This window comes from Aptenodytes patagonicus, chromosome 6, assembly GCF_965638725.1.
Source record: "Aptenodytes patagonicus chromosome 6, bAptPat1.pri.cur, whole genome shotgun sequence".
NCBI classification, from domain to species: domain Eukaryota; kingdom Metazoa; phylum Chordata; class Aves; order Sphenisciformes; family Spheniscidae; genus Aptenodytes; species Aptenodytes patagonicus.
Window position 1 is genome coordinate 12,383,005 of NC_134954.1, and position 24,996 is coordinate 12,408,000.

General features: G+C 44.7%; 1 protein-coding gene across 1 annotated transcript; it reads right to left on the bottom strand.

Moving 5' to 3' along the window:
• Positions 1-710: 710 nt before the first annotated feature.
• DRC9 (dynein regulatory complex subunit 9) lies at positions 711-24,868 on the bottom strand. The gene is made up of 10 exons (XM_076341173.1): positions 24,791-24,868; positions 19,511-19,658; positions 15,812-16,056; positions 14,526-14,654; positions 12,330-12,411; positions 5,278-5,439; positions 4,548-4,622; positions 2,790-2,921; positions 1,460-1,561; positions 711-945 (listed from the first exon to the last, which is right to left on the bottom strand). The coding sequence occupies exons 1-10, from the start codon at positions 24,820-24,822 to the stop codon at positions 802-804; spliced, it is 1,251 nt and encodes a 416-aa protein (XP_076197288.1). The 5' UTR covers positions 24,823-24,868; the 3' UTR covers positions 711-801.
• Positions 24,869-24,996: the final 128 nt, after the last annotated feature.

The following is a 24,996-nucleotide window of genomic DNA, read 5'->3' on the forward strand; positions in this document are numbered from 1 at the left end:
TGTGTCAAGAGAGAGGGCTCCCCTCTTGGTTAAAAAAGCGGCACGCTGCTCCCCAGCAGCGGGCTTCGCCCCCTGCCTACTGCCTCATCTCACTGCGCAGAGACGGTGGCCAGGGTGGTGGGTACGGCTGTGACGGATCAGCTCTTGTAGGCAGCGCGGCCAGCTGTCTTTTTCCGTTGTCCCTTCCCTCGGTTGGAGGGCATTCGGAGCTATTCTGTCTATGTGCTGACATTTTGCAGGACTGTGGGAATGGAAACCTGCGTGCTTTGACTGCCCTTGTGTTTACACTGCAAACTGTCAGCGGTTTTCCCCCTGCCGACCTAACGCCGGCACTGACAGCAGGGAGGGTGCTGCTTGAGCCCAGATGCGGGTGACTTGGCCTCCCTGCCTTACTCAGAGCCACAGCACACACTAGCGCTTCAGCCACGGCCAGTGCTTTGGGGTCTGCAGAGGATGTTCTTGGTGCAGAACATCCCAAGCACGTGAGTTACTGGGCTGTTAACAGAATTACCTCCTGCTAGCTGTCATATTTCCATAAAGCACTTGGGGGATGTAGCATTTCTCACTGCTTTGATGCAGTTCCCCTTTCTACTGGAGAAACAGTGTCTTTGCTGTACAAGGGCAGCTTCAAGATCTTAAGAGTTACTGCAGCTTCAGCGTAACTGTGTCTGTCATAAACTGTGTTCTCCAGAATAGTCTGAGCTCTGTTACATGGTTTATTTTCTTCTGTCAGAGATAGGCAGACCGCAGTGCCCTGCCCAGCAACAGCCCTGGAGCCTGTCTGTGGCCAGGTTTCTTTACTTATCTTGTCTTTTTCTTCGCTCCAGATTTTTCCTTTTTCCCTTTTTCTTTCTGCTTTGATAGCTGTTTCTCCCGAATCTTCCTGAGGGCCTGGTGGGGCCCAAGGTTTCTGCGGACCATTGTACCTCTCCACCAGGCCTGCAGCTGGAAGCAAGAGAGAGACAGAGAGGTCTTAAGAGGAAATCACTTGCTGGGGTACCTGGTACAGCTCAATGGCCAGAGCATCTCTCCTGTGCTCCCCAGCTGCAGGAGGAAACCCCTGGCCCACACAGCAGCAGTTGGGCCTATGCTGGTTACGCTGAAGGTATCCATGTCTGGACCGAGGGCACCTGCTGCTGGTGGCAAGGGGACGAGCAGGGGAACTGCTCCATGACCCTCCCTGTATCGCCCACGCAGTGGGGCTGGTGTGATGAGCATGGCCCCAGACCACTCGAGGAGACTGGCTTCTCCCCTTGCGGTCCCTTCTCAAACCTGCAGCTAGCTGCTGGCTTTGTGTCTGCCTCAGAAGAAAGGGACAGGCTTCATCTGTCCTTTGCTTGTGCCACCCCACACCAGACGACTTTCTCAGGCCATTTTCTGCCCGAACAAACCTGTGGTGCAAATGATTAGCTCCCAACTGCTGATGGAACAGCACTGCCTCAGCTTTGCTCCCCTTTACCTTCAGGATGCTCTTCAGCTCCAGGGCATCCTGCTCTAGTTGTCTTCTTTTAGCCTTCTTTTCCGCCCGGTCACTGATGATGGCTTCCTCGAACATCTGGCACTGCAAGACAGCACAGGGGTGGCAACAGCCGCATGAAAAACACATCCCCGAAACTGCAGGGCCAAGCTTTCAGGCTCACTGGGCCCAGCAGCTTGTCAGGGCAGGGCTGGGCTCACCTGGACCCCGGTGCAAGGAGTCTTCTCCTCTGGCTGCCTACTGGTCTCATCCTTGCTACACGCTTTTCACAGCCCAGCCGGGGCTGCTCTGGCCCATGGGTCGCGGTGCGGGTCCCCACCCTGTGCGCCAAGGAGTTCCCTGGCAGCCCAAGGGTCATGTGTAAGCGTGGACCTTCCTCCCCCACCTCCTTTATTTGATCTTTCCTGAATCCAGATGGCAAATGTTGCTAATTACCACCATCAGTCCTAAGGCACTGAGAGCTGCTGCCAAAGTGAAACCTCTCACGGCCTGGGTGTAATTAACCCTCTGATCCTGTGCTGTAAAATGGCTGTCTGATGGCGTCTCAGGCAACAGATGGTGGCGGGAAGGGCCCATGCTCCCCCAGGCTAGGCAGCAGATGATGTACAAACACACTTGGGACACTGAGATGACAGTGTACAGAGCGAAAAATGAGCCCACAAGCAGGGAAACATCTAACTCGGTCCCATCATCTCAGACCCAGTGACTGTAAGGAATGATTACAAGTTCATTCCTTCTGGCTTTAAAACACCCCTTTTTCTAGACACTTCTCTGCCCTGCGTTGCCTGCTCCGCTGTGCCTGCATAGCTGTGATCAGAGCCCGGCAGTTAACCAAGAAACCAAGGGGGAGCAGGAATGGTTTTAACTGGAACCAGTTCCCTTACAAAAGCCCTGTGCAGCTGTGAATGTGCATCTGCAGGAAGGGATGGAGCTGCCTTTTCCACTCTCAGCCTGTCATACCCAGATGTTGCTAGAAGGAGCAGATTTGTTCAGACTAAGGCAACAAACTAAGGTGAGGCATATCAGCGGGATGGAACAGTGTCTTTGCCCTTCACAAAGGCTGTCGGTAGCTCTCTGATTACTTGCTGGTATTTGAAAATAGCTGTAGGGGAAACATCGTCATCCCTCCATGATGTCACAGGTGGCAAAGAGAAGATGGCTACTCGGTCCCTGCCTTCCCAGGACCAGTGCTTAATAATTGCACCCTACACCTCAAGATTACTGATTTCTTTTTTCCATGGTCCTGGTTCCTTATCTGAAGCCAGGATGCAGTTTTGCATGGCTGAGCACTGAGCTGCTGCTGATGTCTTACCTCCTTGGCAAGTCTCTGCAGCATTTCCAAGTTGTTTGCCTTTGATGCTTTTAGGGCACCCAGTTCTTCGTCTTTAGCATCTGCGTCATTTTCATACTTGTCAACCCAGCATTCCAGCTTCTCTTCCACCATCTGTATGGGGATAGAGGGGTGCTTAGCATGGTACCAAGAGCGTACAGGGGAAAGGTTTGCTACTGTTATCTGGCCCACTTTCAGGATGGTGGTAAGAGTCCCATAAATTTTGCATGGTCAGTGTTTCCTTCTCGTCTAAGCCTTGAAAGGATCAAACACCTAGGACTAGTGATAAATAACTGGTGGCTTGCAGGCCCCTCGCTGGGGGTTCACCACACCACGGAAGCCGCAGCACTGAACTGGGGATGACGAGACTGGGTTGCGCTTTCAGAGGTGCATGAAGAATGGAGAAGCACTGGGGGTTAGTTTTGTGGACAGTCAATCCTGGCGAAGTAAATGACAACCAGAAGCCGTTCTTTGTGTGTATACAGAAGGAGGGGGGTTTAAGAAACAGAATTTGACAGTGAGAAAGCTTTTATCCTCTGCCTGACTCCCTGCCCACTTTCTGGATTAAAGCCAGTGCACCAGAATAAGGTCCCAGGGGACAGCACTTCACGCTATTTCAGGTTGTGAACTTGGCTTTGTCTCACTGGTGAATAGGAGGGCAGGTGTTGCTGAAACAGTCACCCAGATGACTTCCTCCCATTCACAAATAACTTCTCCATAGCAACAACCATGATTGCTTGCATGGAAAAATAATCTGAGGAAAAGCATCAATCTCATTATGGTGTCACAGCTGGACACACAAGGGAGATGGAGGGCATGGTCATCCTCTTCTCTGTGGGCCGCTATAAAGCCACCAGCTGCTGTCTGAGTACAGAGAGGCTTGCACTTCGCCTTCTGGTAGAGGTCAAATAGGCTGCAGCTTGTACGTGGAAAGTCCTCTCACTATGAAGCACTGATCAGACTGAAGTTCTGGGATACGGAGGACACTAATTGCTCTCTAGATGCAGCACTTTTTTGCACTCGAATTACATTTTTTAAAGTTTATTATCTTCTATTATATTTCATACTGGCAGTGATGTTAGGTACCCTGCAGTAGTACAGGTTTTCTTCCAGTCATGGTTTATGAGATGCTTTCCAGTGTTATTCACTGTAACGGGCACTGCTGTTGACGACAGGAAAGCTCTGAACCTCTGGATCCACAGAACAAGGACATTCATGGTTGTTTGATGCTGAAAATGGGTACAATAATTGTGATTTAGCAATTATCCAACCCTGATTCTTCCTCAGATTAAGACAAGGCAAAACTGGGCTGGCAGTTTGTGTCGTTTCCTTCTTAGTGCTCCCTCTGTGCAACACTTGGGTCTGTGAAACTGTTGCCCTCACTTTATGCAGTAGCACTCTTCACTGAGTCGCTGGGAGCCACAGCTACTGCCAAGGAAGGTCTAAATATTCCAATTAGCTGAATACAACTATCTGAGGGAGGAAAAATCCGTAACACCTCAATAAAGAATGCCAATCATTACATGAACTCTAATTTTAAGGAAATGTATCCAAATGTAGCAAATCCCAAGTCTGGGAGAGCTGGGTTAATTAAGACTTGAGGATAAGCAGTCATTCAAACAGCAGCAATCATGAACCTGGTAAATCTGATGGGGCACTAACTGATTTTCTTTAGGCACCAATTGATGACATCATGTTTATCAGTTGCCATTTTAAGCATTAGCAGAGAGTCACACATACCTTATGGTACTGCCTGAGGAAATTTTCAATCTCCATGTGGACTCGAATCTCCTCATCAGTTTTGCTCCTCAACTTCTGTGATCAGCGCAGACAGAAAACATGAGAGACAATGTTAGTGCGTATGTGTGTGCACACCTGTGCTGCTGAAAGCTGAGCTGGTGAGCAAGGGCGCAGGAGCTCTCTGTGTAGGCCACAGGTATTTTTCCCAGTGACAAAATTAACTGAGGCAGTCCTTGCCCCTGGGCCATCCATGAAAAAGGGACAACTAGATCAGACCTTGATCAGTCGGAAAAAACAAAATGCTTGCAAAAACAGAACCTTTTTCTAGTCCAGTTCACTTTATGGCCACACGAACAGCTCTATCAGCATAATGTGCTGTGGGCAATGCTGGGAGCTCAAGCTGCTTATGTTGCTAAATAACCTTGTAACGACACCCTTTGGATATAGTTATGGGTCTGTTTCTCTGATGATGGTACTAGTTTAAGCAGTCCCTGCCTCCAGCCACTGTCTCCTGCAGCCATGCCGTCTGTGCTGTCGCTGTTTACAGGACCATACAGAGAAGCAATGGAAGAGATAAAGATTTCCAACCTGGATGAGTTACCTGATCCAGTTCAAACAGATGCGTTGGTGACTGTGATGGAGAACAGAAGGGGCACCTGGGGAAGGAGGGAGGACTCTCTCCTTACTAGCTGGAGATGCCTTCCGGTAGGGGCTGTGGGGAAGGGCTTACCTGAATTTCCTTGTCCAGGACATTCTCTGCATTGCTGCACTTCTTTTGGGTTTGGTGGACCTGGAGGTCTGTGCTTTTCTTCATGTAGCAGATCTCCATGTTCGTTTTGGCCTTCATCTCTTGGAGCTCATCTTTGAGGTAGACAATCATATTATCTCGGTTCTAGTGGAGGAGACAGAAGCAGCACAAAAGCAAGCCTGGAGACTGAGGTGAGCTCACTGTTTCTTAATCTCTCCACTCCCTGATAAACTCAGAAGGGATAAGGCTATAGGCTTCACACTTTCCCTGAATGTTGCCCCATTTCAGCCTCTACTTCAAAGGGAAGTTTGATTTGTAACCCATACAGAAGGCAATAAACCCATCAGCGAGGAGTGATTACCTCTGGAGAGGGCGGAGTGATGAACAGAGAGGGACAAGAAGCCAGGCCTTCTGGTCTCTGGTCCAGGAATAGATTCAGGCATGCTTATTATAAGCATGAAAGAAGCCAAATAATTTCAGCTGCTTAAAGTTAGGCTTTACTAACCTCTTGGATTAGGCCATCTCAGTGAGTGAGCATCTGTAAGAGGAGGATAATGCCTCAGCCCCACGTACACCAAAGTTTGATTTCCTAAAGTATTCCTTGGATTCATTTTTTTTTAGTTATGCAGAAACTGTATAAACACAACCTTAGGAACAGGTGAAAATCTAATCTTGACTCGCTTATATGTTTAAACAGCTCTTTCTTGAAATCTTACCAGGTAGATGGTGCCCGCTTTGTTATAAAAGCATACACCCAGGGCAAGGAAGACGTGCCAAAGAAAAGCTGGCTATGAGCTCCCAGCCTCTCCCCACACCTTGTTTCACAATGGAGCTGAGCTTTCCTGGGGGAATTCTGTCCCCAGGAACTCCCCCATGGGCAAGAATCCTGAGCCAACATGCCCCGTTTGTCCGGCTTTTGGAGTGTGCTCAGGAAGTAAAGTGCATTTGCTTGATTTGGGATTGTTGTTTTGTTTAATCCTTTTTAATTAATTTCTTTGAGTAACAGATAAAAGTTCATTAATCTGGGGTTGGAACTTGGAAGAACCGACTGTAAAATGAAAAACTCGAGACTTTTGTACAAAGAGTTAAAAAGGTCATCAAAGTCTCCTGTGCAATTATGCAAGCTCAATCTTAACGCCTCTGGTTTCACACCCAATTGCTCCATTACAGCTTTTCTCTTTGCTTTCCTGGCATGCTATGACAGGTCTGACATTCATCAGCCAAACCTTGCAGCTGAAGATGATATACCAAAGTGCTGGCATTTAAATGTTTTGAAGCCCACATATCTTGTCTCTGAAGCACCCTCACATTCCTTAGCTGTGTAAACATGGAAAAATGCCACAGGAAGAAGCCAGCTCAATAGCACTGTGTTTAGAAGCCTCTGCAGCATGACTCATTTGGAAAAGGTTTCCTTATAAGAAGTGTTTGGAACAGTTAAAAGGAAAATCCTTCCCTCTGCACCCCTTGTCGGACGTAGTTAGGAAGAGTAAAGTACATTTATAAGGCTCAGGACAATTAGGGGCCTTGGCTGATGCTGTTTTGTGGGTTTAAAAGTCATGCGTTCACATTTTTGTTAAGGTTTCCAATATCAGATACTATTTTACAGCCATATCATCATATGACTGCAGACAGCTACAGACATGACCTATTTGTGCTCTATTAAGGTTTCTGGTAACGGCCTTTATTTTCCCCGGTATGAAATTTTGGTGGGCATTGGAAGGGGTTGTGTTCCTGGTCAGTAGACACGGGAGGTGACCGTACCACTTTATGTTGAGATTGTCTTCCTGTGTCATGGTGGAATCATGGCTAAATTGAGGGGCTGGCAGAGAGACTGGGGAGATGCTAATGAAAAACACCAATTTTTTGTGGTGCTGAGGCTCAGCAAAGCCAAGCACTGCTGATGTCAGTGTGTTACTGCTATCTCCAAACTGGTCAGAAAAGAAGGGTTCAGCCTAGGTTACAAAGTACTCAGAGATATGGGGCAGAGCATGAACACTTCACCAGGTTATTTTCTTTCTCATTTCATAGTTTAGTAAAGCAGAGGAAAAAGTGCTTTTGATTCCAGCATCCCAGGCCTCAGCTAGGATGGGGGCCCATCTGCTCTGTTTGTTTTCTTTGTTGTATGGCATGTTTGTGGTTTGGATTTGGTCTGTGGTGTTGTAAAACATCTTCATTAGAGGTGGGGAGTCTGGGGGCTTGGTTACACAATCCAAAGCAGATGGGAAGTGAAACGCAAAACCCCACTGGTGGTTTACAGCAATGCATTCGCTTGAAGAGGGAAAATCAGCTGCAGGCGTGTGGGCAGCTACTGCAGCCCAGCTGATGGGCCTGGCGCTGCAGAACTGGGGCACATTTGGTATTAGGTTGCACGCAGTAAATGCAGCAGTAAATGCCCACAAGCTGTGGGCACCATCTGTAGAGTATGCTGTTCCCTGAACTTCAGGGACAGGCACTGGGAAAATGAGTTAATATTTATTCATTCTGGTTTATCATAGCAAAGGTCCCAGGACACAGAGCGCTTTCATAGTTAATGCTGTAAACCTCTGGGCTGCTTATTTGGGATGACTTCAGTGTTGAATCTGCCAAACCAAAGATGCAAAATCATACCTCATGTGTCCAAAACTATCACAAAACTGGCAGAGACCAAGATGAAAACCCAGGAAATAGTTGTCAAGAGCCAGTCTGCTTCGCAAGCAGGTAAACAAGCTGATTTTCTCTGATCTCTCAGCTCGCAGGCATCAGCTCTGAGGCCTGTCGGCTGCTGTTATCCGGTGCCACAGGAGTCAGCCCCACAGACGCTGTTTTGCTGCAAAAGCAACTGCGCTTAGCTGGAGAGGGTATGTGCACTCCTGTGTTTTCATTTACTTTGATTTATCTCTCTTGCAAGTGCCACCTAGATCTCTCCGCTCTGCCACAGTAATTAGTACTTACAGTCACTTAAAATATAGCTGGTTACAAAAATAGCAAACAGGAGTAAACAGTCTGAGGAATTCCTCCAGCAGTCGGATAACCCCCTGCCGCCAGCAGCACACCCACTGCCCGCCATTTGGCAGGCACTTGGAGGGGGCAGGGGAACGGGTGCTGTGCTATGTGCAGGCAGCGAGCATGCCAGCAGAGAGCCCTGCCGCCTGCCTCCTTGCTTCCACACCGAGTGCGTATGAGCTCAAGTCTCTCCACTGGCAGCTGCGATATCTCAGCTTGCAAAGCCTGAAGACATGCTTAGATCTACACACCTGCTGCAGCCTGGACTTGCTCCCCCTGAAACCACAACGTGCAGCCCTACAGACACTTCCGTAAGGCTGTAGCCCGCATCTCTGTCCCAGCTGCCAGAACATCCCCATGCTGCACACCCCCAAGAAATGCCTCAACGAAAAGGACAGCAGGCCTGGAAGGTCACCCAGCTTTGACATAACGGCTTCTGCAGCCCTCCGCTAGTTCACCTCCAGTCCCAACAACTGCGGGAGCGAGCTGTGTGAGGGGCAGTTTGCTGGCAGAGGGAGCAGCCCTGTTGGCAGCAGCAGCACTCTTTTTGAAAGTCCTGTCCCTCTGGAGCCAGGTTTGGATCTAGTGCACCAGTTCTGGGTCCTGCTGAGCTGCCTTGGGGCGCTGCCAGCAGTGGAATGAAGTCACCCAGGAGCTCAGGACCATCACAAACCTTGTGCCTTCCACTGTAATCACCTGGTGCATTTCTCCAGTAGAAACATGCACCAATGGGTGTGTATATACGTTTAAAACATTCCCCCAGAACACCTCATTGATGTATTTGTCCTTCTGGGAGAGGATAAGGGAAGAAACATGATGGATTTTAGTCGCACTACTAAAAGCACTACTGAGTGACACACTGATACAGTGGAGCAGGGTGTATTATGAGAGCCCACATAGAATAAAAGTTACGGACCTGTCTTCACTGGTACCATGGTGCAACATCTTGATTTTCTGGCTGGTAGGTAGCCTGCAATATTACTGCTTGTTATAAAACTATACCATGACTTGCACACATGTATGGCATGAGTATACCACAAAACCTACAGGACATAAAAAGTCTTTGGGTAAATAGCAATGCAGGAATTCTAAAGTTTACATTTCCTAAATTTTTATGTTAAACTATATAGTCCTATACGATATTAACTTGTTTCAAAATCTGTACAGACTGCCGTCGCTTGTCCAGGAAACCGGAGAAAGTAAGTATTTTTGTACAAGCTAGAAAATGAACACTGCAGCAGCAAACAGAACTCCTGCAGCCAAACTACAGCTATCGGTCATGCTCCTGCACGGAGGGGTGAGAGCAAAACCAGACTGATAACTTCAGCTCCTTTAGAGATATCAGTGCTTTCCAAGAGGAAAGAAAACAAAATATATAAGAACATTTAGCATTTGATTTGTGTTCCATTAGAAAGAAAAATGAGCTGAGCAGGCTAATAGAGCATTACTTAGCATCTCATTAAGAGGTAGCAAGGCTGAAAATACAAACATACAGGCAACATGCGCGAAGCAAAGACCGTGTTTTTCTGGTTCCATGATTAGATTTGCTCACTTTTGTTTTCTCATCCACTAGACTGGAGACAACCATGTAGGCTTTTGTCTACAGGTCTGTGCATTATTATTGTTCAAAGTGCTCCAAAATCAGCAAGCTGTATTTTTGTTTTTAATTAGTTGGCAAGGTGACAAATCATGCAAGTGCCTGTAAAACTGCCTATGGGAAAATCCCATATGAAGCGAACAGAAATTACTCTCCCTTGGGAGACACAGTGAGACACCATTATTTTTGGCACAGGAGGAAAGCAGTACTTGAAAGTAGTCTTGTCTTTGATTTGTTATCAAAGCTGAAACTATAAGGAAGCCCAGAAAAGGACTTTTAAGCTGGAAATATAAAAACAAAATCTCAGATGAGCGCAGATCCCACTTGATGAGGCAAAAAGCAAGAACCAAATTAGCAGAAGGTACTGAAAGAACGCGGAGAAGAGCACCCTCTCAGCATGGGAGCTACACACCTTCTTACGACTGCAAGAGGTAGGAGAGGTGCAGGGCAGGACACAGAGAAGTGCCCAGCCTGACTGCACAGTGCCAGGACATTGCTGCTAGTGCGAGATGGGATGATTACAGCCCCCTATACACCAGTCCCTGGGAAGGCATTAAACCAGAACCGGATACGTATATTGTGTGCACAGACACTGTGAGGTTTGAGGAGCACTACACAGAAGGAGGACTACCTCATCGTATTCACTAGCTTGGGGAGTGGGAGAACAGGAGCTTCCCTGGAGCCATAAGAATCTGACTGAGATGGGACAATGTGCAGAAGCAGAAGCAAACAGACAACATACAGTCTCTGAGCCTGACAAACTATCCAGCTTATTTCATTTAACTGTCACACAGATGTCAAGGGACTTTTGGGTTGTTCCATAGCACCTGGAAATAGGCTCCCATACCATTTCCAGTGGCAGTAAGTAAGTATATAATGAGGTATACAGTTCCCCTTTTCAGTCCTGGCTCTGACCTCTATATCCTTTAGATGTTCTGTTCAAATCTGTAGGGAAGAAAGTTAATCCTGCATTTCTCTTTTAGTTCCCACAGCCATTCTTTCTTGGTTTGTCTCCTAACTTGCTAACTTTCCATTTCCTTCACTGACTCCTCTTCTTTCTCCTCTCTGTTATGTCCACAGTTTTTTTCCAGTGTTCTTTTCGTCTTGCTACACTTCCCAGTGTACGTTATGCATTTCCAGGATCTCCGCTAGTAGATGAATACTGACCTAAATGAATTTTCCCATCTTGTACATTCCTGCTTTCTTCTCTGCTGTTCTGATATCTCCCCTGGACTTCTGGTGTTTTGTGAGTTATAGATAGCTGCATACACTACCAGCGCCAATAGATCCTTCATGTTCTTACAACCATCCTGTATTTACAATTAAACTTTCCACTGCACATTCATCCAGGCTGCCAACACAAAACCTTCATGTTCTATAAACTGTACTTCACCAGCATGTCAGTGGCTTAAAATTCCTCTCTGTAGCCAACTATATCCTGGCTTGATTACTGTCCATGCTTTCGTCCAAAGACAAAATTCAGTGATACCGATTCTTTCCTCAGATGCCCTTGCTGTCCTCTTGCTCAGTACTGAACCAAGCGTCAGATTCTTGTTCCTTCTTCCAGTCCTTGTGTAGCTCTGAACCTGCCTGCCTTTTGTTTGTTTTCTATCACACACTCTTTCCTGCCTCAGCAGGGCTAGGCTACATTTCCATGTTTCTGCACAGAACTGCGTGTGCTTTTGCTCTAAAGCACACATAAGCATCAAGTCTGAGCTGTCTGGTGAGCATCAAAGTGACCAGTGATAGGCCATTCGATTGATCTGCACTTGTGTAGCAAGTCTGACATGTCCAGAATGCCCCAGATTTACTGTGCGTGCACACACCATTTGCATGCTGCAGACAGAAGGGATGAAGCTTTCCAAAAAGATCAAGTTGACAGCATATGTGCAATAACATCGATCTGCCCTTGTGTAGGACTCCCATGTTTGGGATTTTCTAATATCTGGAAGCCTAAAAAAATAGATTAAAATCATGACATTTTCCCCAGACAAAATTGTAGGTAGAAAAATGACGTGCCCCTATGCCACGCGTCTGTCTTTCTTACTCCTCATCATCACACTTTCTTCTGTGCCAGGTGTCACGTCTGCATGAGTAAGTATGACAGAACCTTAGATACTGCTATCTGCAGATAACCTCTTTCTTACTGATTGCAGATGTCCGTGCTTTGCCACTCCCAGCAGTGTTTTTGGGGTATTCTAATTTGATCGTGGTCTCTCATGATTATGAGCATTTTGAGCTCCCATTTGAAAGCCATTGGACACTGCTCTTAAAGTCATTAGCAGGCTTATCAGAATACAAATCTTTATTGCAATTATTCTGCTTCTATATTCCTAAATGATGGATCATTATATATGCCACATGTCCTCTCATCTGAGTGCTAGTTCCTGGGCAGCAGAGGCAAGCTTGCTAACAGGCTTCCCCCCTGGCTTGATGCCCAGTGCTGTGTTCTCACCTGAAGTTCTATTTCGGTTTGTTTCTTGACATCTTGCAGCTGTTTCTCAAGTGACTTTATCTCCTTCTTTCCTTCCTCCTCCCTGAAAAAAAATGGGAAAATACAATCACTTGAATATATCAAAAAAGACAAGAGCTGTTTACCTAGAAGGGGAACTTCCTGTCTCCTGATACATTGCGGCACCTAGCTGAACACTGCCCCACTTAGCCTTCTCGCTCAAGGAGTTTCTAACAGCTGAACTAAAAGAATTGCACACAAAAGCTTGGCCTGCTTCTTCAGACCAGCAGAAGACAAGCTGCTTCCTGTGGCTGAGTAGCAAAAAAGGCATTAATCTCTTCACCCTGAGCCTCCAGGAGGCAGCACATCTGCAAGTCAGAAACAAAGACTTCTCACCAAAGCTAGTGACTTGGTAAGTAAATCCTGAAAGAAGAGGTGCACAGACTGACCAAGGAGGATGGGAACGAAAGGGAGAATGAGCCAAAAACCAGGGCATGCTTTTCTTGAAAGCCTGGAGTGGACTTGAGGATGATGTGATTCCTATAGCAGAGAGGGAAGATGCCTATCACTGAGTCACAGTTTCTGCATTTCAGGCAAAAATCTCCCTGATTCCGTGCAGAAGCATGCCTAATCAGCAGACAGTGCCAAATTGTGCAGGTTTCATCATATGTATGGAGAATGTTTTTTTCATATCACACTTAAAAGCTTTCAAAAAACACTGCCTCAGGTTCTGAGATCCGTGAAAGGATATGAGTGAAGGCCAAAAGCTAGAGAGGTGTTTACCTGTCTAAAACAAAACAGATGCAGTAAAGTTCTAGGTCTTATTATCTTATTTTACTCGGAGTGCTTTTCTAAGTTTTTATGCTTATGATTTGATTTAAAACCAGTAAATACTACAGTTGGGAGACTGAGACTTTGTACCCTATCCCAACCTTACAATCAAACATGCATTTCATTTTCAGAGTCCTTAGCTGGGTGACTGTGATGAACAAAATCTCCTGATAAGGAGTTCCAGTCTTACTGCAGACTGCTTTCAGACTAGTATATTGACACAAAACCAGACAAGTATATATTATATTGAAAGACAGATCAAGTTCATTCCATGAAAAGAATGTATAGTGGAACAGACAACATAGTGGCTAGATATGATTGACAGAATGGAATAAAAAGGATTACGTCCTTTCCGATTATAATTCGTCTGCTCCTTTCCACCTTCCAGTATTGGAGAGTTATTCCACAAGCAATTGCTGCTTTCATTTTTGCTTTCTGTCCCTTCCATGGATAAACAATAAATCCCTTGGTTTTGAGTTGGGTTTCATGCTTGAAATCTGACATTTCACTAGAAGCTGGGGACTTGCCCCTGAGGCAGACCCCTGAGCCACCACCGGACCTGTTCCAGTAGGTTGGACTCATGACAAATCATGACGTACAGCAGCTTTGCTGTCTACCCTAAATGATGGGCCTGAGCTGCTACACAGAACAAAGTAGCTTTAAAATGCTCAAATACTTCTCTGATGACTGCTGTTCTCTCTGACAGGCTTGGGACTGAACCAGAGCTTCCCATGCTAAAAAACTCCAAACCTCTAGTGCACAGAAGTTTGAGCTAAGGAATCACCAGTTTGAGCTGAGATGATAACAAATCCGTACCCTATAAGATTTGGGACAGAACAAGATCAATAGTGCAGTGGCTGGTGGATTAGCCTTAAATAAGACAACTGTCTCTGTCACCATATGTGCTAGCCCCTCGCTGCTACTGGGAAAAAGGAGCATATTAGCATATGGGTCAGAGCAGATTCTCCTGGGCATCACATAACCTAAAGACCATATGTTGCTGGCCATGGTTTGAACACATTCTCTGTTGCTCTGGCTTTCACTGGGGACAAGGGTTAAAGATCAGGGAGCTCCTACATCACATTCTGTTTTAACTGATATGGGGCAGCATTTGCATTAATGCAGACACTGGTGTCCACTGTGGTCAAAGCTCAGGCAACTCCTAGCTCAGATCAGTATCAGAACCATCAGTTATTTCTTTCTGAAGGGGAAAGAAGTGCAGTTTGTAAAGCAGATGGAATAATTCAAGTTGAAAAAGTGGAATCCTTTCTGTATTTTGGGTTTTTTTTTCCTTTTTAGTATGCGCTGAGCAGGAATGGGCTTTGGCTTTCAGCAGTTAAACAGGGAAGTACTGAACACAACACTGACCTGATGAGGATGTCATGAAACTTGCTCTTTTTTGCCTTCTCTCTCTCATTAGCTTCTGTTAGGCTATTAAATGTTCCCGATTCCTGCATATTTTTCATAGTGACTGTAATTACATCACTTGCATACTGCCTGCCAGGAAGAAAAGGAACACAAAAGTAATTTATAGGTGCTGGTACTACAGTGTCTGGCACCTTTATCCATCACCTTACCACTGAAAAGGTAGGGAAATATAAGATCCCATTTCTGTTCTTACGTCCTACCAAACCCAGGAGTGCTTCTTGCATGGTATCTGCTTCTTGTACATCTGGAGAACTCTGTATTAGGAGTTGGTTGAAGTTTATAATTTAAAAATGCTGCCCTGAATGCTACTCTAGGAAATAGCAAAGAGGCACAAACATATCCATGCTGTGCCAGACCGCGCTGCCATTAGGAAGAAAGCTGCTGGCCTGCAGTAGTGATGACAGGTGGATCTTGGAAAATGAGACCTGCGGATGCAGAAAGTGTGTCTATGAAGGGATATCTGGGTGCCAAAATATCCCAGTACAGCCCTAAGCTGATCGTAACAAATACATGGGCATGCCCAGTTTACTGAATTTCATGGTGCATGTGGTATTTATATTTTAGCTGCATTTTCCTCATTTGTGTTAGGATCTTCTTTAAGCCCTTTGTTGAAATAACATTAAAGTACAGAAGCCAGGATGCAGAAAAATGCATACTGAATGCTCAGCTCCCCAGTCTGTCTTTTAAACCAAAGGCTGCTGGTATTTCTGCAAATCAAGGCACTGAATTAGGTGCAGGAATAAAATTTATTTAAAAAAAGAAAGAAACCCTTTGGTCTTTATGTACATTATCTGTTCTATAAAGCAGAATGGCTGTAGCTGCCATAGAGGCTGTGTGTGCCCTGCAGAATAACCGAGTTCACAAGACAATGCTCGGATCCCACTTTGCCTGTACATATCTGCTAGGGGAACCTGACTCCAGACACCAGAACATCAGCACTGGCTAGTACCTGGCATGAATTCCACCCATGCAACCATTACCAATTGGGTAATACTTTGCAACTCCATTCAAAATAAACTGATTGTCATTACTTGGCATCCAGAGGCAAGCAAAGGCCAGAACTAAATGGCCTATGAAGCTCTCTTTAGAGGTACTCCTTCCAGACCAAGACTGAGGTACACCAGCAGTAGGAGAGAGGAAGCTTGTATTTTTGCTTTCAAGAGAGAGACTGAGAACTTTACAGCTCTGAGCATCCCCCACAGTCATCATATTTGTGTTTTGCTCACCTGTCAGCCTGAATTTTTCTGAGTTTCTCTACAGACAGAGCACTGTGTTTCATGGCCCTACCGGAAAGATGATGGGTACTTTTTAGATCTTCAGTTTTCCCCAGCTGCTGCTTGTGTTCGATGCTTTTCAGAGACATGGAGGTAACTGTTTCCCCACTCCCTTGCCTTGCTGACATAAGCTCTTGGTAGTTAATGTCCAGCTCCTTCTGGGTCTCTATGATTTCTTTCATTTCCTGGATGCCAGTCTAAAAGGGAATGAGAGAGACCTGCTTGCACATTGGGCAGTAGAAATAAACACTCTGCAACATTATGTGAGAGGAAGAAAAACTAATAATAAACTAAAATGAAGCTATACTGAGAGCAGCTGATAGTGTGTGTTGCATTCTGCAAAGAGTAGAAGAGCAGAAACATTTACCTTGGTTAGCTTTGAGCACACAACGTAGGCTTTAAAGTTTATGGCATCAAAAGTCCTGAAGTGACAGGACTAGAAAAGGCCTCAAAAGGTGAATTCATCTGCCCCAAGAGATGATGGTTCAGACTGTGTCATTCCTGACATGTTCTTAATGACCTCCAGCAATGGAGACTACGCACTCTCCTGCCAGTGCCAGCACGTCACAACAATCTTTACCATAAGAAAGTTTTTTCTCCTCAGCTGCAGTTGAGCCCCTGCTTCTTGTCCTAGTCTCCGTAGGCAGAGAGAACAAATCATCCCGTCCTTCTTTGCAGCAGCTTTTATGTACTGGAAGACTGTTAGCCTGTTTTCCCTCCGCCTTCTCTCCATCTTAGCCATTTCCCACTGCCTGTCACCACGACCTTTCCCTACAATATTATTGTTATAACAAGAGCTGAGATGTGTGGAAATAAAAGTGATAGACATCAGCTATCTGCTTAGCTGGTTTTTTGAGAGAATGACAGCAGAGGAAGTGTAACATGAATTCAAAGAAGAAATTCAAACTATTGGCAGCTCTCTTCTACATGGAAAGGTACCTTGTGGCCATGTACAATTTTATTAAAAAAGAAAAAGCCCCAGAAAAGCAAAAGCTTGCTATAAAATCAGCTGAGGCCTTGCTTCTAGGAATTTGTCTACTTTATGTGCTACAGGTAAGAATGCAGGTGTATACACTGGGACATTAAAAGAGAAAATTTTCTTGCCCACCTACTGGCATCTCTGTGGCTGAACACTTAATAGCAGCACCGCTGAAGCCAGCTAACTCAGTCACTGCCAGACCCATCCTAGTCCATAGCTGCCTACTCCCCACCCTGGCTGCTTGGGGAAATGGATTAGAGAACTCGCCGAGCTGAAACATTTTCCAGAAAAAAAGGAAAAATAAAAGTTTATTTTTAGCAGCACCAGTTCTCAAGTCCAGATCCCTCCACAGCCACACACGCGTAAAGGAGTGAAAACAAGTGGTCAGGGCAGCAACTGTGCATGCCAGTAGTACTTCCAAGAAGTCACTTGTCAAGCGAGGCTCCATTAGTGGTCTGCGATGCTGCCGTAGTCTGTGAGGGCAGTGCGCAGGGCACTGCAAGGGGCTGCTTCATTCTGAGTATCTTGGACATCTCCGGGCGGGATGAATCAGCCTCAGGCAGTGCCTGACTCACCACTGACTACAGAAGGAGTCTAGGTGACTACATGCTTAATTTTTGGACAGTTAAATTTACATTAAATGAATCGCATGCAAAGTATACACAGACCAATGAAAATTACATAGTTAATTAGAAAAACAGGGTTTAAATCATTTGCTGGTGATGGCTGTACTTCAGAAAGAATTAATTTTGGCAAGCAAACTGCTTTAATATCATGCAGATTTTATTAATGTTCTGATAGATGTTTTTTAATGTCTGGGAAAGTTCAAGACAGCCTATAACTGGATTGTCTGTAAACAGTAGGGACTTGCACACTAATAATTACCAAATAACTATGTAAGAGCAAGCAGTTTGTAAACTGCATGTGTTACCACCTGTGTAGTCTCCTAGCTGTTTATCGTTTGCTAGTCTTTTGCCCAAAATTCAGCAAATAGAAAGGCTGCCTTCCTCTGGGGGATGCACTGCGTGAAGCAATGTAGAAGAGTCCCCTATTTGGAAAATCAGTGAGGTGCTGGCCAACGCTGTGATTAATCCTCTCAAAAATGTCATCAGCAGAAATTTAGATGTCAGTCTGAAAATGTCGATGATTTGTTTGACTGACAGAGCTCCAGGGTGCTTTGCAAATATAGGTCTTCTACAAATACAATGATAACAGCCAAATGTAAACAGAGAAACGGGGAGAAGTAGCAAATTACAGAGCACCAAAGTTAGCAAGTAGCTTTCCTAAGCCACTTTCTTGTTTCTAAGTTGCTTCCTTCTCGATTTGTTTTGGCGTCTTTAAGAACACAAGTAGGGTTTATAGTCTGTGAGAAAATTGTGTTTTAAGAAGTGACTTGGTAAAAATGAGCGTCTGTGATTGAAGAGAAAAGCTAAAGTGCTTTCTCTATAATTTAAGTGTACCTTTAGCAGGTCTATCAACCTGAGTCTGTGTGACTGAAGAAGAACAACTACTGTCCTAGAGATACGCTCTTTCTCTGTGTTTTTGCTGCTGGCACAAAAGAGGTTTCCCACCCAGCTCTGTGAGGGAGAAGCATCCTCTGGAAACAGGTGAGGCTGGCTCACAGGACTCTTTTAAGGGGAAGAGTGCCCTCTATTGCACAGTCCAAGCATCGTTCACGTCCTGAAATTCACTCTAACACCAGCTTCGGCTGCTTTGCAATGGATTTTTTGAAAAGAAGGTAGTATGGAAAGGAAACACGTAGAAAACAACATACTGAATTACCTTCCTCTTGCATTATTAAGTGGTACATTAGACAGAGTGAACAGCATTAGATCTGAAAACTCGGATCCCAGTTTTTATTCCCATCCTGGTCACAGACTTTGTTCTTTTTTGAGTTCCTCTTAAAAAAGAGTTTCAAACCTGCTTAAACTGGAAACAGCCTGTTATATCACTTAAAATAGATGACAACAGAACTTAGAACCATTTACCCCTCAGGATGGTCCCATCCTGATTCCTATGTCTATCAGCTACCAGAAATACCACACCACCTTCCTCCACAGCACCAAACCTCTGCCTGAGCATTAGGGCTTCTTCTCTGTTCTTTATATCTCTGCCCAAACCCTCCTAGTTATGATGCCTATTAGAAATCAACTAATTGATAATGGTCATTGAGAATGGGTAGTTACTAATATATTTTGAAGTGGAATCTTTCTTAATTCATTGTCAGTGGGGACTAAAGGAACTTTAGCATGGACTTAAGAGAGGAACAGAATTACCCTGGGTTTGAGTATTTTCAAATATCCTTTTCATTTGTATTTTTAAAATAGCTGTGTATCTACACAAGAACCTTTTGCTTCCTTTTCCCTAATCCTTTGCCTGTCATCTAACCACCAAGATTTTAAAATTATAAGCCCAGGAACCTCATCTGGGGTCAGTAGGGTCCTTTGCACAAAGTCTTGACAAAGGCTTCTCAGTGATGCTGCGGTATAAATACTAAAATTGGTCACCCATGCACTTTTATTGTGTTTCTTCACCCAAGGGTCATGGAGCACTTAGCAGAAAAAATATCTGAGCTGATTTTTTAAAAATGCTGGTACAAGACATAAAACCAAGACAAGGAAAAAAAAAGATTTTTTTTTTTTTTTTTAAGCAGGGAGGATAGAGGCACATACATGGCTGAGGTCTGTCTTGCCTTCATATGAAACTGGCATGATATATCCAAGAATTGAGAGTTGATCGACACAACTCTCCAGCACAGCAGTAAACAGCAGAGCTTCCAGATGAGTGAATTTTTCCATTTCTTTAGTCTCTGTGTTCTTGCTAAGAGGAACAAAGACAAAAGATACCAATGAGGAAGATGCTATGGTGTTAGTAAAGTTAAGCAGTTTAAACTAAAGGTAGACCTGAAATAGCCTTATTTGCAGCCTTTCATATACTTCCCTAGCTTTGTTTATAGCCTTTCATACACTGTTTATAAGAGGAGCCATGCTCTGCTAATGGCTGCATGCAGGGACGGTGGGAATGTTTAGCTTTCACAAAACAAAGTAGGTTTTGGTCCCTCGTACAGTAGATCTGGGTAGATAGGCTGAGAAGGGAATGGACACGGAAGGCACAGACTGGGTGAGGTGGCCTCACCATTCAGTTCAAGGGGGAGCAGTCTTTCATGACTTTGTTCTTTGGGAAACAACGGAATGAAGGTGCCTTTTTAAAAGGAAAAAAAATAAATCCACACGTCATAACATCTCAGATGGTGAATCTTCATGCTCCAGTCATTCCTTGTTATTACTGTGCAGCCTTAACATTTTTATGATCCAAATCCCCTCAGCAGGATCTGTTACCAACTTAAGATGTTGGAAGTCAAACAAGAACCAATATCTGGACTAAGTAAACTATCTTTAACATTCTGTGTTGGTTTATTTTAAATTGCATTTCAAATGTGAAACTGCTCTGATATACACTTAAGCATCCTTTTGCCTTGCTTACAGATGGAATATTGTGAAAGCATATCTAGGGAACGGTAGAAATTCACTGTCAATCCAAGTGAAATTGGTCCATTTAGAAAAATGCATAAGAAAACACCTGCACAACAATGGAGAAATTCTCTGAGATTTTTAATGTTTTGGTAAGCCATTAGACAATCCCTCCAAACCCTATACTCACAAAACAGTTATTTCTTGTATAGCACCTAGCACAACTGGAGTCTGAGATGACCGAGATCCTGAATGTCACAGCAATGGAAGCATCAACATCCACTAAACAAGATCTTCATTTGGCTGCTACACCTACAACTGGATTTGTGCCATCTGTAAAATCCTTGAATAAACATGTTCTAGGTCTGCAGAATATTACAGTTCAATCTGTAAGCATGCCAAGGAAATACATCAGACAATGCCTGTTAGCATGATTAACAGGGTAAGACACGGCCACGTTCTATGAAAATTAAAGACGTTTAGATGCAGTTGTGCTCTAGATCACTGGAAATCAGTGATTTTTCACGAGCAACTTTACAAGTGTTTAAAAAAATGCATACTTACTATAACCACTCTGAAACTGTTACCATTTGTCCTCCTCCTTTTTTGTTGTTTTTGTTGAAGAAAATATAGTAATTTACAGTAGCAACATGAAATTAATTTCACTTGGGCAGAAAATACGGGTCACTTTTCAGTGCAGGTTTAGTAGGTGTCTATTAGTATCATAATAGGTTAAACAAACAAACATAACTTAGTTTTTATATATTTGTTTCTTGATGTCCCTGTCTCTTGCAGTAAGTTGTCTAATGCAACGTGTATCAAAATATACTGTCCTTTGTAACAGGACACGGGTCTCCTTGTGCATAATACTACCACTAGAAAGCCTAGTGTGCGAGTGGCAGTCTTTTTCATGACAGCTACATGTATAGTCAATGAGACTGGAATATTGCTCCTTTCATCCTAGACCCTTTTCTTCGATTAACTGAATAATATCTCAGAATGCAAGACTGCCAGGTGCACAGTCTTGCATTACGGATTTTCACAAGAATTTCTGCTATGAGGTCGGGAGCACAAGGTGGAAGAGCAGGTTTGGGGTGGCATGACTCCAATGTTGTGAACCATGAATAATGCAAAGTGCTATGATGTAGCAGGACCGGTATTTTCAGCAGATATAAAGAAGTATTGGTGCCGCCGCATAAGGCATCAGTAAACCTCCGATAAGGCATGGTGCATGTTTCTAGTCGTTTGCGTTAAAAAACATGCACGGGTACAGAAGACGACTAGTGGGGTGATCATGGGAATAGAAATTCTGTTTTACAAGAGGTTAAAAGAATTGAGGACTATGATTACTCTCTGTAAATACGTACGAAGAGTAGATACCAGCAAGAGACAGAGCTATTTCAGTTAAAGGATAATACTGGTCCACTGTCAAAGGAGTGTAATTTCCCCTAAGCCAAGCAATGATGATAAGGTTTCTAACTTCAGTATGGATGAAGATATGGAACAGCCTTTCAGACAAGATAATGGCAGAGGCACACTAAATTATTTCAAGAAGAAGCTTGCTTAAATCATGGCAGGAAAAGATAACAGCAAAGGAGTGATTCTGAGTATTATCAATATGTTTACTATCCTTCTTCTACTATTTATACTGACTTACCTAATTAATCCCACTGTTCAGGGCTTTTGATGGTCACCTATGACTAAGAAGGAACGGATTTTCCCCCTTTAATTCTGAGACTTTTTCTCTCCTTTCTCTTAATTATAAAAAAAAATTGCTGCAGCTTGAGATAGGAATCTGATAATATCATTAACAAATAAATAACTAATAATCTGTTTAATAAACTAGAAACATCACTTTTCCTTTCTTTTCAAACTTGGAATCAGTGATAGAAGTGGAGATGCACAAATTAAGTATTTTTACATAGAGAAAGTCAGACAATGTCTCTTTCCAGTCAACAGGCACTAATAAAATACTTTTAAAATGTTTTACTTGTTTTTATCTTTTTAAGTAATCTATGATCCATATTTTGAGTCTAAACAACATGAGAATAATCTATTACATGTGGAGTCCTAATGCTAAAAATATGTTGAAAAAAGATTTGTTGTGGGAGAGCTGTGACAGATGATTACGACAGCATTCTTGAAAGAAGAAATAACACTTGCAGCTCTCACAGGAAAAAGTGACTTATTTGGAAACAAAGGAGGATGTAATCGCTTCTCCTCTATCCCATCAGCAGCATCTGTCCAAGAGAGCATTAACTCAAGATATTAATACGTGTTAAGAAAGATCACAGCTGGAATGTTTCTCTAAAGCCTGCTGGTTTGCTCCTCCTATATATCTCCTCTTATAACCATATACTCACTCAGCAGATGCATGTGCTAAGCCAGTACGCTCTGGGCTTATGTTGACGTGGAAGTGAGAAGGAAACCGCTGTCCGGGGCATTAAGAAACACTACAAACAGCAAGCTGCTTTCCCTGGATTTTAGTGTTAACACAGTGCCCACAGACCATCCTGATTCAGCCGTTGGCATCGACCTTAATCACTGCACTTTACTCAACAACTCCTTCATTAAACTCTATTAATAAAAAAAAAGAGCTATGTGAAGGATTCAGCTTCCCCCAAGAGTTTAGGCTGACATTCTTTCCCTGCTGATCTAAAGGGAAAGAAAAACATATCGAGAAATAATTTTTAAACAACTGTATAAAAGGTCTGGCCTCCTGTTCCTATGGGGATTGCAACTCCCTCTGCTGTGTGAGAGTCCTGGATGCACATTTCTCCCATCCTGCTGCCTGATAAACTAAAATGGCTTCGAACGCAGCATTTTTTGCAGCATTCCTTTTAGCCAATTAAGGAGATACTGATGAATTCCAGTGAGACAATTCGAAGCTGAGAATGTCACAACTCCTTTAGCTCTGTTTTGCAAATGATTGGCAAAGAGAGATTCTGAATATCCACAGTGGCAGCAGCTGGGCCATAAATCAGAAATACCTTAGTTTTTACCAAAAAAATGTCTGTTAGGGAAGCAAAATAGTTGTGGCTTTACAAAACTCTGCCTACCACTACAAATGTTAGAACATAAGTTGCTCATTTGGAAAAAAAAAAAAAAGAGAGAGAAAAGAGGAGAAACCTTGAAAAGCTGAAGTAATCTTGGTTTTGGCTTAGAGATGCAATTTAGGTTTCATCCTGACAGTAGAGAAAGACTTTCCGCTCCTGCTCTCTGAGGCTGTACTGATGAGAACCCAGGAGAACTCAGTGCAGGAATGAAAGACGTGGTGCTACTTTTAGCTGTATGTCCCATATGGGACTAAATCTGCATGGGACAGGAAAAGATAAGATTTAGGGAGCATTTATCGGCTGTGGCATCTCTACTGCTGGAAAACAGTGTTTTGACAGATAGTTTATTCTCCTCAAAGCAGGGATTGTGTCCTTTCTCTGAGCAGAGGTTCTTAGCACGCATTTGATGCTGTTAACTGGGTAGATTACTGAGCGTTGCTTTGCTCTCTACCTCTTCCTTAAAGTAGAAGCCAACAGAATACTTTGGAGAATTCACAATATTCCATCCCTTCTCTGTTCCTGCTTCCTAACAATTTCATCCCTCTAAGAAAAACCTCTGCTTATACATGCTTACAAGGCATTGAGTGCTTCTACCCTGGCCCAGCAAAGTACAGATGGACCTAATTCTCCTCCTGGATCAGGATCTAATTCCTCAGTCCAGTTTCAAGCTCTCCAAGCCCAGCTGGTGACAAGATGACAGTAGATTTTGCTCCTGATATCCATTTTTTCATAAAAGCACTCTGGGCACACGTTCAAATGCAGCTTAAGACACTTAAGAACAAAGTTACAGCGAAATTCCGGATGGCCAGGGCACATTTCGTATTGGAGTAAGTTCCCGAATCACTTAAAGTGCTCTGAAAATGCACCTGAATTTCTGGCTATGTGAAGGAACTGACAGAAATCAGGAGTGAATGACCCTGACTTGGGAAAATGGATAAGTACATGCTTCCACCTATTCTTATTTAGGAAAACACAGGAATGTGAGACTTCATCACAGGGATTTGAGCGTAGAAATATGTTTCCTGTCACCAAGGTGATATTGGGAGTAAAATAAACGTTGAGTTGATTCACTAATTCAAGGTGAGAACAGACGAAGACAGGCAGGGCCTGGAGAGCAACCATCAGAAGAGAGCCCCAGAGCCCTGGCCACCCCAGGAGCACCAAACGCTGCCCTTCACCTCCTCGCTGCCCCCTCGTAGGGCTCCTCGGCTTGTTCCACCGCCGCAGCCGGTTCTCGCCGCCGGGCTGCGGCCCCGCTCGCCCTGCCAGGCCTCCCCTCAACCTCCGCGCCGGGATTTACCCCCCCGCTCCCACCCCGGGCGGCCGCAGCCACAGCGGCTGGGCCGGCGGTACCGGGCCGGGCACCCCCTGCCCGCCCGCTGCCGGTGCTGGGCCCGGCCCGGCCCCGGCCCGCTGCGGCGCTCACCGGGACGCGGCGGCCGTGGCGCCCGTCTCCATGGCGACCACCACGCTCCGGGGGCCTCGCGGGGCTGCCCAGGCTGATGCCTGCACGGCGGGGCTGGGGCCGCCCTGCCCCGGATCGCCACCCGGAGGAGAAAGGGGACGCGGGGGACGGGGCGGGGGACGCTCTGGGGGCCGGTGTACCCACCCCGCCGGGGCCGCCTCGATTTC

Bases quoted from the DNA above. Each gene is read 5' to 3' on its own strand.
- DRC9 (XM_076341173.1), bottom strand. From the start codon at position 24,822: ATGGAGACGGGCGCCACGGCCGCCGCGTCCCG. The intron at 4,623-5,277 runs GTAAGCCCTTCC...CGCTGATCACAG, and splicing joins TCCTGGACAAGGAAATTCAG to AAGTTGAGGAGCAAAACTGA. The intron at 1,562-2,789 runs GTAAGACATCAG...GCTGTCTTGCAG, and splicing joins TGCAGAGACTTGCCAAGGAG to TGCCAGATGTTCGAGGAAGC.